General features: G+C 38.5%; 2 protein-coding genes across 6 annotated transcripts in view; both read left to right on the plus strand.

Annotated features, from left to right (window-relative positions):
* The window catches only part of LOC306866157 (erbin-like), a 92,104-nt gene extending 89,355 nt beyond the window's left edge, over window positions 1–2,749 (plus strand). For all 3 annotated transcript variants that reach the window (XM_079411220.1, XM_079411218.1, XM_079411219.1), the window contains 2 exons: window positions 791–865; window positions 970–2,749. In XM_079411220.1, coding sequence (XP_079267346.1) covers window positions 791–865; window positions 970–1,077 — 183 coding nt within the window. In that variant the 3' untranslated portion in view covers window positions 1,078–2,749. The remainder of the gene's footprint in view (window positions 1–790; window positions 866–969) is intronic.
* A 1,419-nt stretch (window positions 2,750–4,168) lies between these two features.
* LOC306866160 (AN1-type zinc finger protein 5-like) lies at window positions 4,169–11,855 on the plus strand. Of its 3 annotated transcripts, none has more exons than XM_079411224.1 (7): window positions 4,169–4,262; window positions 4,370–4,638; window positions 4,708–5,257; window positions 8,906–9,083; window positions 9,193–9,399; window positions 10,104–10,232; window positions 10,323–11,855. In XM_079411224.1, the coding sequence occupies exons 4-7, from the start codon at window positions 8,927–8,929 to the stop codon at window positions 10,469–10,471; spliced, it is 642 nt and encodes a 213-aa protein (XP_079267350.1). In that variant the 5' UTR covers window positions 4,169–4,262; window positions 4,370–4,638; window positions 4,708–5,257; window positions 8,906–8,926; the 3' UTR covers window positions 10,472–11,855. The 3 variants fall into 3 exon arrangements, with proteins under 3 accessions (XP_079267350.1, XP_079267351.1, XP_079267349.1); XM_079411225.1 differs by having other exon boundaries at window positions 4,370–4,592; XM_079411223.1 differs by lacking the exons at window positions 4,169–4,262; window positions 4,370–4,638 and having other exon boundaries at window positions 5,109–5,257; window positions 9,190–9,399; window positions 10,323–11,813.
* Window positions 11,856–11,947: the final 92 nt, after the last annotated feature.

Here is an 11,947-nt window from a genome sequence, read left to right on the forward strand (position 1 = left end):
AACAACAGACTTTAGTAGTATCTGGAGACCAGAATATTAAAAAGACATGAATATAAATTAATGTTAATATAATTTTGGCTTGGCCAAAAGAGCAACCGTTTAGGTGTGCGACAACCTAGGAAATGCTTATGCCAAATTAATACATTCTAGTTATTACATTGCTGTTCAAATGTTTGTGCTCAGTAAGTTTTTTGTTTTGTTTTTAAGAACTTAATACTTTTATTCAGTAAGGATGCATTAAATTGATTTATGATGACAGTAAATGTATAATGTTTCAAATAAATAGTTATTTTCACTCTTCAAAGAATCCTAAAAATTCATGGTTTCCACAACAATATTTGGCAGCACAACTGTTTTCAACATTGATAATAAACAGAAATGTTTTTCTAGCATCAAATCAGTATATTATAATGATTTCTGAAGGATCATGTGACACTGAAAACTGGAGTAATGACGCAGAAAATTCAGCTTTATATCACCAGAATAAATTACAATATAACATTCAAGTAGAAAAGTTTTTTAAATTGTAATAGTATTTCACAGTATTACTGTTTTTATGGTATTTTTGATCAAGTAAATGCAGCCTTGATGAACAAGTGACTTTTTTTTACAAAAGCATTCAAATTTTACCAACCCTAAAATTTTTAACAATAGTGCATGTCTTTTTTTTTTCTTTTTTTTTTGTAGTTTACGCCAAAACTGGTGCTAACACTATATACTAGACCTTTATTCAACTGCAGTCCAACTAGTCTAATGAATAATCAATTCTTAAATCATAAATGATCAACAGGGCATCTTTGTGATGAGGGTTCAGTCCGAGGGTCCTGCTTCAAAACTCCTTCAACCTGGGGACAAGATCATCCAGGTAATTTCTACTCATCGATCTCTTCCACTCTTCTCTTACTATTCACGTTTTTGTCTTTTCCATACCTTAGTAATTGACTAACCTCAATCAACATCCTCTTCCAGGCAAACGGATACAGCTTCGTTAACATTGATCACAGATACGCAGTATCTCTCCTGAAGACGTTCCCCAGCACCGTCGACCTGATCATCATTCGAGAGATGGCAGCGTAACAGAGCACTGTCTTATTTTTGTACCGAGAGGAGCCAGTGCTATATATAATCTGAACTGATGTTAACGGGACGATGGTTGACCGTCGGTGAAACCACTGAATCAAGTGGGAGACAGAAGCATGCGCCTTCACTGTGGGATAGTCTCTTGGTGCAGTCCAACGATACGAAACCCTGTGCTTTTTGTAAAGATAGTTTTTGTTTTCCTTTTTTAAGACGTCACCTGGGTGTAGAGCTCTTGTGGGACATTAGCTGTAGCTGACTGTTTGAGGGCAGGGCTCTCTGTCACAACTCATTATTTTGTTTTTTATCATTTTAAAGAGATTTTTAAAACCACTTTTATGACCTGTGTGAGATTCAGAGCTAGAAGACAATGCTACGTGCTAACTGTGATAATGAATGTAGATCTGGGCTGAGCTAAACCGAACTGGATGTGAAATCTAGAGGCCTGGTGGTCACCGTTCTCACCTAATTGTGAAGAAAAATCCCTCCAATTTGGATGAAAAACTTCGCTCAATGCTAGCAACTCTTCTAGTCTTCGCAACTTGAATCACCTTTATCTATTTTCTGCAACGTTCCTCCAGAGAAATAAGAGTCTCTTCCTACAGACTTTAATGGAGTGAGACCAACTTCAGCCACCAGTAAGGATGCGCCGAAATGCTCCCTGTACGTGAAACTTGGACAGGAACACGATAAAGATTTTCCACGAGGATTTCGAAAGAGAACAAGACATACACTGTAACAGAAAGTGCTTTTTAACCAAAGCATATTGGGATACTGGCGACATGAAACTCCTGGCACGTCAACTTCTTTCACTGATTCCAACGCCACCGAACTAATCCGAAGCACTCACATGTGAACGTTTTGATTTCTTCTAATTTCATTTTAGAAATGGTTTTCTATTCTGTGAAGAAGATTGTAGACATAATATTTTATTCTCTTACAAAGACATTCTAACATTTGACTAGTGGTGCAGTCATGGACGTTCGTTTGCTGTCGAGGGCTGAGAAACGACATGTCAAGTGCCATAGACCCTGAACTGTCAGACATGGGTTCGACCCAGAGCAATACTCATTTAGATCCACGCCGCATATTCAGTGGCCTTATTGGGCTGACATATGACACAGTGGGCGAAAGAGCAATAGAAAGTCCTTTATTCCATTCGCAGGATGCAGTCAGTTGCATTTTTTTTTATAAATAACGAGACCCATTTAGTATTTCTTGATTGAAAAAGCATTTTATATAAAAGATTTTAAAGACAAAACGTAGGAAATGGCATTTCAGATTTATTTGTAAAAAAAGAAAAAGTTCGTAAAGTTAAAAAATCGGTGTGCGAATGAATGTCTTGTCACGTCACATTAGCGATTGCACTACTGTTTCCAAACACCCCTGCGAAGATTATCATACCATTGTATGAGGATACATCGACAACTTCAATCGCAAAGAGATTCGAAAAGCTACAAAGCTTCGTAAAACGTTAAGAGTAATGTTTATATTTGAAGTAGTCACGTCGAAAGGCCATGAAGACTTTTGCCATGTCTGCATATGAGGAGAACGACCTACTGTCGATTGTAGTACTGTTTGTATTATTTGCATGAAATTCCTCCTTTTGATCGTTCTTCGCTGTACTCTTCGGTAGACTGGAGCGCTAAATGAATCGAAGTAATCAAATTAACATACTGATAATGTAACAAATCCACAATTTGATGTGAAAGCGTCAGCGTTTTTACGAAAAGAGTTCAGTTCATTCTAAATTAATTCACAGTTGAATTTAGGTCATTTTAATTAGCATTGACGCGCTGCCCTCAGAGTGTGTTAAAATAAGTAATAGTCACCATTGTTTATGAATTTGCAACATTTGATTTATTTTTATGAAAAAAGAGATTAATAGTAGTTTTTTTTTATTTAAAGTACAAATTTATTGGATAAAACGCCCTCCAATTTTGCTGTGAATGATTCATTCAGCACGCTGTTTTTGTGAACACTGTTACTTCCGTAGTCACCAATCAGTCTAGCGTAGAATCCTTGACTGTCTTCGTAGACAAAATAAAAAAGTGACATTGTAAAAACAGCAGCGACTAAAAACTTTTTTTTTTTTTTTTTTTTTTTTTTTTTTTATAAATTGTCCCACTTTTTATTTATTTAGTACACCTTACTTTAGAGATTACTAATCAAAATGTAAATACTTTTTTTTTTAAGTTTATGATTTGTTCATGGCATTAGTGATTTTACGTTTTTCAAACCAGCAATAATTTGCATCACAGAAGCAGCCCTTTTAATGTATAGCTATGTCAAAGGTTTCTCCGCAAGCAGCTACTATTAAGATGATTGGTATGCATTTATTCAACATTCCAGATTTTGTAAATAAATTTACTTTCCATGGTGTCCTGTGGAAAGAATAAATCAACTAATGCTCTTTCAACGTGTATGTTTGTTCTTTGTTGATAGTTTTTGGTGGTGGTGTTTTTTTTTTTGGTCCATAAAGTGAAAGTCTGTGGGGTTCAGTGATGTTTTGGACCCCGATGACATTCGTTGAACGGATAAAAACAGTAAACTATTTTTTAAATATATATATTTTGTGTGTTCAGAATAAAGAAAGTCATAAAGGTTTGAAATGATGGTGGATAAATAACAAATTTGGGTAAACCATTAAATTTTTCCCTTAGTTCTGCAGTTATAAACCTGATCTTATTGAAACGGAATATTTTTTGGCAGTGATACGAATGCATTATTAGGTTTGAGATGGGTGTTTACCTCGCACCGCTATATTTATCATTAACAAATGGCAGATTTTTGTTACAAACCCATGCAATATTTCACTCCATAATCTCTGTCATTAATCAAGACTGATAGGTGTTAACAAAGACGTGCCATTATGGGTCTGCAAAGTAATTTAATCATTGCATTTATCAGGTGTAGCTCAGTACTCAGTTTACTGATAATGCATCTACACTGTTTGTTAGAGGAAATGAATATAACAAAGCCTTCAATAGCTTCATTCCTTCACTGAAATCACTTCAAGACCTGAAAGCAGCGGTGCTTTGATTTCACATGGAGGACTGTCTCATATCAGGTTCCTGCTCTATATATAACCAGAGGGCAAAATACAAGAGTGCTTTCAAAACAGACGCAGGGTTGTTGTGAAATGAAAAGACTCATTTAATTGTTTTCCTGTGGACAACACATAAGTGAGTGTTCTCCGCTTAATCATGAATGTATTCTTATATAATCTATACATTAATTTGTGTTTTATGTTCATTTATTCCCATCTACTTTCATGTTAATTCTTTAATAGGGAAGGAGTGACACATAAAGACTGTTTTTTGAGACCAAGTACAAAGGCTTCCCCAGTCGTGATTGCTTTGCCATTTCAATGTGCCTATAAAACCCCAAAATGCTACCTAGCTGGGGAAAATGTGCCAGTGTCATCGTCTCAGATCTGCATGGTCTCGATCAAGATGTGTTGTGATTGAATCAACGTGTCCTTCAAAGAGAGCTGGGCTCCGGCTGTTCTCCGGGTCAGCAGATCACTGTGTGGTGACATCTGATACAAACACTGCTGAGGTAAAAATAACCTTCAGCAATGTACTGTGTTCAATGTGTCCACTTATAAGTTGTTTTCTTGCATTTCAGATCTCAACAAGACTGGACCTTTTAATGCAGCCTTGACTTCTGAACACATTTTGTGCGGCTGGTCCTACTAAAACACCTTATTATGCAACCGGCACCATACTGTAAAATCCCAGTTGTATGATAATGTGTATATAGATGTGGAGATCTGTTTTATCAGTACTATCACCATTCTCTCAGAACTGATTTGGAAATCATTAGAACATTGTGCAATGTTTGTTAATGACTAGACATTTCTGCCTCCATTTATCACAAAAACATCTTCACATTTAGGTCAAACTCGCATCTACAACTCCAACAAACTGCAGAGGACAATAAGACCCAGCTTTAGAAGTTGTTTTGTACAGTAAACTTGTAATGACTGGCGCAGCTAAGCCCCGCCCCCGGAGCTGTCAATCACCGTGACGTCACGGCCACTATTAAAGAAATCCAACAAACAGCAGCCAGAAAAGCACATATACACACACTTCAGCGGACTAGCAGCACGGACCACCGCCAAGGGTTTAATATCAAGTCTCTATATTGTGGGAGCTTCTCTTTTTACTCGGATAAGGCAAGTAAGACACTTTTTTTCGCTTTAAACCTCATGCTAAGGTTATAGGAAAATATGACTCGTTTCGGTAAAACGGCTAAGTAGTAAGCCTAATATCCGTCTTATTAAAGTTATCCGTTGATCTAAGGTGTTAACGGTTTGTCTAAAATGCCGAGTTTAACCAAATATGGTTGTTAGCTGATGCTAGCATCTTAGCTAGTAAAATTAGCCTGTTGTTCATTTCAACCTAAAAGCTGAAATATGACACGAAAACGGCAGATTTATGTTTAAACACGCGTGTTTTATTATTAACGCGATGTTTGTTTCGTATTTAAACAGAGTTTGTCTTTCAGGATCGCTGAGGTTAGAAATAAGTCCGTTTGTTGCAGTTAGCTGCGTGTTTTTGAGTGTTTATTCGGATAAAGTTAATAATCTGTTTATATATACAGTCATTAATCGAGTAATTAACTCACTATGATGATGATTTCGGTTTTATTTCGTGTGTAGTTTGAGATAAGATACAGGAAACTCAAACCCAACTAGTTCGTGTACCTTTAGCAGCAATCAACTGATAAACGTCCTTTAAACACGTTTTCTCTTCGTATTTTCCTCAATATCTTGACAGATTTGTGCTGAATGGGCATTCTGGTTGTGTATAATTGTGTTTTCGTTATTAAGGATTGTACTTTGGCTCAAACAGGAAGAGTGTTTGAAACAAAGGAGAGGACACAAAGCATATTCACCCTGACCCAGATATAAAGCAGATAACCCACTATATTCCCGTCCATCCTCACTCATTCACACCACAGACCCCTCAGACTGAAGCCAGCACGGGCTTGGAGGGCATCAACGCTTGTGTGGAGCGCTTTATGCGCTTTATATACGACTGTCTGTTTGTTAGCCGAGATGCTAGTGTTAGCATGACTCAGTGGATTTCATTGAGGCCTCAAACACTGATATAGCTCTCTAAAACACACATAGTGTGTGGCTATCACACACACATGCCAGGTTTACATGCGTTTTTAGACTTTATATGAGCTGTATGTCTTGGTGCATTGAGACAGAGCATGTGAGCATTGAGTAATGAGCTGCTTTCTGAAGTCTTTATCCATTTAAGGTGTCTTTTTAGCTTAATGGTTTGCTTTTGTTCAAATATTTGACTTGGTTATCACTCCAGTCTTTGTTTTGCTCTATCTGCTGTGTATTTTCTGTCATCCACACAGGGCTAAATGGACACGGGTGGCCAAAACACATGGGGGAAAAACCAGCCCTGTTGGGGCCATTTTTGGCTTTATCAAAATATGAGGCCATGCGTAGGGAGGAGGCTCCTGCTAGAGGTGTATGATGTAATGGAGGCAGGTCAGGACGATCGGTGGTATTTATAGTCGGGGCACACTGGTGGAGGGAGGCTGTTCTGAGCAACATGTCACATTGCACCCTTGTGACGGATGAGAACTAATCCAGCCATCCATGAGAGCGAGGGAGGCAGACGCACATGTGACTCGGCCCATGTGGTGGCTTTTCAGGGGAAAACCTCTGACGCTGAGAGGCGGAGGCGAAATGCTGCAATCTTGTGTTTACTTTGAGACGTGTGGCCCCTCGCTGAAATGTCAGTCCTGACAGGTCTCGGGGATGTGGATGCTTCGATCTGTCTCCGGCTGAACATGATGTTCCACCTACAGAGACATTTACACCTCTCACTGCTAGTCAACATTTACCCATCAAAACACAATCTAGTCACTTCATCTGACTAGCAGGTGATCACAATAGTGATGTGAGTAGTTGATGCCAGTAAAATTAGTTTTGAGTTATAGTTGAGAAACATGTTGTCGAACACTAAGTTACTCTATAATTTACTGTTAACATAAATGGATGGTTATTCATAATGTGACCATGGAGCAAGAGTGGGTGATACAACCAAAAGATTATTTAATAATTGAATGAATTGTTATCATAAAATAGTCTAATATTGTTAGTTTTAGTTTGTAAAAATAAGAACATACAACCTTATTACAAACAATAGGACAAGAACAATAAATCAAAGATACAAATGTGCATTAAGTGCGTTAAGATTTTCATATACTGTAGTACTATTTAATGGTAGCTTTTAAGTAAAAAAAAAAAAAAACCTTAAACCAAAATTGAATAAAAGTAAATAAAACACTACTTGTCATTGTATGGGGACTTTATTTCTTTGTCACTCTAACATATAAATAACATTACATCCCAAACTGCGATATAAATTTGGCAAAATAGCCATTGATTGGTACTTTTTGTTGCTACAGTGTATATTGTCTTGTAGCCCAATCCTAATTAATATCACGATTTTGTTTTTCAGTACTTTTTAATCACTTGTTTAATTTGAGACGCAGCAGAAATGTTTGAAATTAATTTTAGAAATGGACTTTGTGACTCTTCTTATCTGGTTTTATTATATAAAGAGGTTCACATGGTTTGGGACAGTTGAACGTTTCCTTGACGTAATTTTAAAGGAATTAGGAAAATGGTTTAAAATAGTACAGTGAATGACAATATTTTGGGGAAGTTATGCTGTCGACTACCTAAATGTTAGTGGATGGAATTACAAGAACAGCGTGGAGATTTTCATTTGAAGTAAACAATCGGTAATTATTACAAAAGAAACACAAGCAGTAGGACGAATTAAAAACCAAACAATAGTGGAGATGGAAAACTCAATTTGACCGCAGTATTAAACACAGGTTAAATTCTTGGTAACACATTTTCTGAATTTCTCACTCAAAGACAGTGATCGTCAGCCCCTGATAAGTCTTATTTGCATTCGGTTAAATAAAAAACGTTCAAAATAAAGATGCACAATATTAAATTAACATTAGTCGCACTTTATTTTAAGGTCTAATTCTTGCTATTAACAAATCATTAACTACGACTTTTGCCTCAAATTCCTAATTTGCTGCTTAGTAAGGTAGTTAAGTTTAGGTATAGGGATGCAGAATATCTGCTTTATAAGAACTAATACACAGTCAATGTTAATAATGGGCAATAAGCAAGTAGTTAATGGTGAGAATTGCTCCCTATACTAAAGTGTTACCCTAGCATCTGAGTTTATTTGTATTAGGACAGAACTGACAGAGGCACACATGAGCTTAGATTGGAGTGCACAGTTGATGCAGTGATCGGTGACATTCAGATGAATGTGTGCTTGTCAGATAATGGTCTTGTTTACAGCTTGTAGACTAAACTTTTGGTGCTGCAAATCACTCTGGTTTTTGCTAATGGTTGCAGAGTGTTTTTACGTCAGATCTTAGTGCTGACGTTACTGTTCTCCTGTCTCGTCTGACGTAACCTCCATATAATGTGTTAATGACGGCTTTTACTGGTTAACTGAAACAAACCACAGGTTCCAGGAAGTCTCACAGGTTGACCTATATGCATCCAGCTCAGTCTGGTTGTAATCGCCAGATCACATTATCCGTGGCGTATTTTTGCAGAAATGGACTTGAATCAGGCGATTCTGTGCCAGGATGAGGCTCATGCCAACCCTACGCCAAGAAATGCGTTCAGACGTCTGATTCTTAATCTGATTCTCCGTCTGCGGCAACATTGCACCTTTATCGCCGCAAATCCTCTTAATGAAGCCAGTCTTTGATTCACGTTATGCTGACGAGACTCGTGTTTTGTTCTCAACAGGACTCGCTCGTTTTCGGAGAGATGGCCCAGGAGACCAATCAAAGCCCCGTGCCCATGCTCTGTGCCACCGGCTGCGGTTTCTACGGCAACCCTCGGACCAATGGCATGTGCTCGGTCTGTTACAAAGAGCATTTAACACGGCAGAACAACGGGGGAGTCAGTCCGATTAGCACAATGGGTACGTGTTTCCGCTCTTTGAACATCTTCACGGGCCGTCGGCCGTGTTGGTGAGACTGATTGTTCCCCGAGCGTCTCGTTAACTGAGGGGGTTTGCTCTGTTCCAGCAGCTTCCAGCAGTCCTACCTCTGAATCCTCAGCCATCCAGATCATCGAAGCTACACTAAACAACTCCTCGTCTGCTAGCGCTAGTGCTGAGTCACCCAGCGGCTCCACCTCCGCCATGGCTGCCCTTCCCGTTACACAACAGATGACAGAGATGAGCATTTCCTGTGAAGACGAGGTGGTCTCGCCTAAAGTAGAACTTCCTGAACCAGGTTGGTATTTCTGTTTCAGACTTGAAGTGTCTCAAGATTCAAGAATGTGTTCAGAATTGAGTGCTGACTTACTGCAAGCAAGGAAGGGAACTTAAAACTGTTTGCACACGCATATATATTATACTCTCATATACACCTGTATAAACAGTGTGTGTATATATATATATATATATATATATATATATATATAACACACATCACATATGCATGCACTAATACTGCATTCTCAGGGAGGTTTATCATATTAAAAAAAACTTGTATCAGTTTACAAAATCTTAACACTTGAGTCGTATGTTAAAAATTACAATGAAAGTTCAAGAAGACTGCATTGCATTGTGAGGTACATTGCTAGGTGAAACGAAAGTGGTCTCTTGGATGTAAACACGCTGCACTTCAGCTACACATTTTGGGAAACACTAATTCAGTTAATGTATACAAAATGTTTGCATACTATACAGTGATTTATATACTGCAGAAATTATAATATGCAATTTTGAATGCTCAGTCACTTTTTAGCAATTAATTTGAGATTTATTAGATTTTTTCACTTCAGTCAAATCAGTGAAGCATTTGATCATTGCATCCCTACATGACTCCTGACAGCTATTAATATATGTATGTGTGTGTATATGTAATGAAACTCGTCCAGTGATCTTAGCTTGTATTTGTTTGTCAGCTGTTAATTTGCATGACTGTTTTTCCAGTTGTCACTCAGCCCACGGCGTCTGCCACTCCTCCAAGCACAGCTGAAGGTGAAGAGACCAAAACACCCGACGCCCTCAAACCCAAGAAGAACAGATGCTTCATGTGCCGCAAGAAGGTTGGCCTGACAGGTGAGCACAGCCAGCGTGTTCGCGCACACACCCCAGCTCAGATGCAAACTCTGTACACACGTTCTGATGTGCTGATGTCTGGTTCGTCAGGGTTCGACTGCCGCTGTGGGAATCTCTTCTGTGGACTCCATCGCTACTCGGACAAGCACAACTGCCCCTACGACTACAAGGCGGAGGCTGCGGCCAAGATCCGCAAAGAGAACCCGGTTGTGGTGGCCGATAAGATTCAGAGAATATAAAACTCTCGCCGTCACACCTCCACTTTACGAGAGATCAGATACAAGGACTCACACTTTGACCTGTGATCCGAGAGACTAGTTTTTTTTAATTACAGTATGGAAAAGAATCTTGTTTCCAAGCCAATGCATGAGTGATCACTTTGTTTCCATCTTTCTTTTGCTTTCTGTTGTTGGTATATGAGCTTCAAGTTAAAACAAATGGAAAAAAAAAATGCCTATAAAAGAAGCCAGAGACATTTTCCTAACGTGTCTGTTTCTGAGTGGAAAACGTGCTGTGACCTGGAGTCTGGTTGTTGTGTTAAAGGCTGATTGTCATTAGTTTACTCTGTGAAGTGTCTCCCGGTCAGACTCTGAAGACTGTTACGGCTCTGAAGGAGCGCCGTCAGAGCAGCAGTGCATGGCTGGCTCATGTAGCAAATGGACGCTCTTCTGTTTCCTCCGGGTCGAACGTTCGGCCCTCCCGTTTTCGAGTCAGCCTTTACGACATTTATCAGCCACCTTTCTGCTTGAGCATCAGCCAGCGTCAGTTATCCAGCTGCTGGAGTGATGCTGGGGTTTCCCTGACATTCGACACTGCAAAATGATTTTTAAACCATTAACAGACTTTGTGAAAAATAAGCAATCCAATTGGGATGGTTTAATGCAGCCAGACCAGAATGCATCATGATCAATTTTGAGCGACTGCATCCATGATACCCTGTCAAGTTCAGATGAGGTTGGACGTGGCAACAACACACAACTGTTTATTCATTCTCCCACATGATCCTTCAAGACATTTAAGTGAATAAGGATTTTATTTTTTTTTGCATTGGGTTGTAATGTGACACCAATTTGATTTATGGGCTTGTTGGGTTTAAAGTGGGTGTCTTGCATGGTTAGTGAAATGAGTATTTTACAGTTGACCGCATACTAGAAGACCATTTTATTTATTTTTCTTTTTGCTCTAATTCACTTTTCTCGTGTGATTTGATCTTTTCATGGGTATTGAGTGTTAAATGCTGGTAAGAAATAATGGTATTGTTTAGTGTCATTTAATCAGCCCTTTGCGCCTGCTCGAGTGTTTTGTGTGAGTTAGTCGCCATCTTTTTCACCTGAGGCTCAGTTCGTTTCTTGTTTTTTAGGTCTGGCTGCACAGTGCTGTTTTATTTTAGAGCTTTGTGAGTTTACACCGTAAAACTAACCATCTGTTTGGATTTGATTTTTAGTTATGCAAGTTTGTACAAACCATCTTTATATGTATTGCGCATATAATCTTGTTACCCAACATTACTGCGAAATTGTATCATGTAAATAAAATTATGTACAGAGATATCATTAAAATGTGTACTATGCTGTCTTCATTATATTATAAAGATGTCCCTTCTGTGGCAAAGATTAATTTCTGCAAAATAAGAGACTAAACTGATGTACGAAATGGGTGAATTAGCAGGGTGTCACGGGGTTGTTTTCCCCATCAAAACTACCTAAATTATATAA

The sequence above is a fragment of the Barbus barbus genome, assembly GCF_936440315.1.
Source record: "Barbus barbus genome assembly, chromosome: 47".
NCBI classification, from domain to species: Eukaryota; Metazoa; Chordata; class Actinopteri; order Cypriniformes; family Cyprinidae; genus Barbus; species Barbus barbus.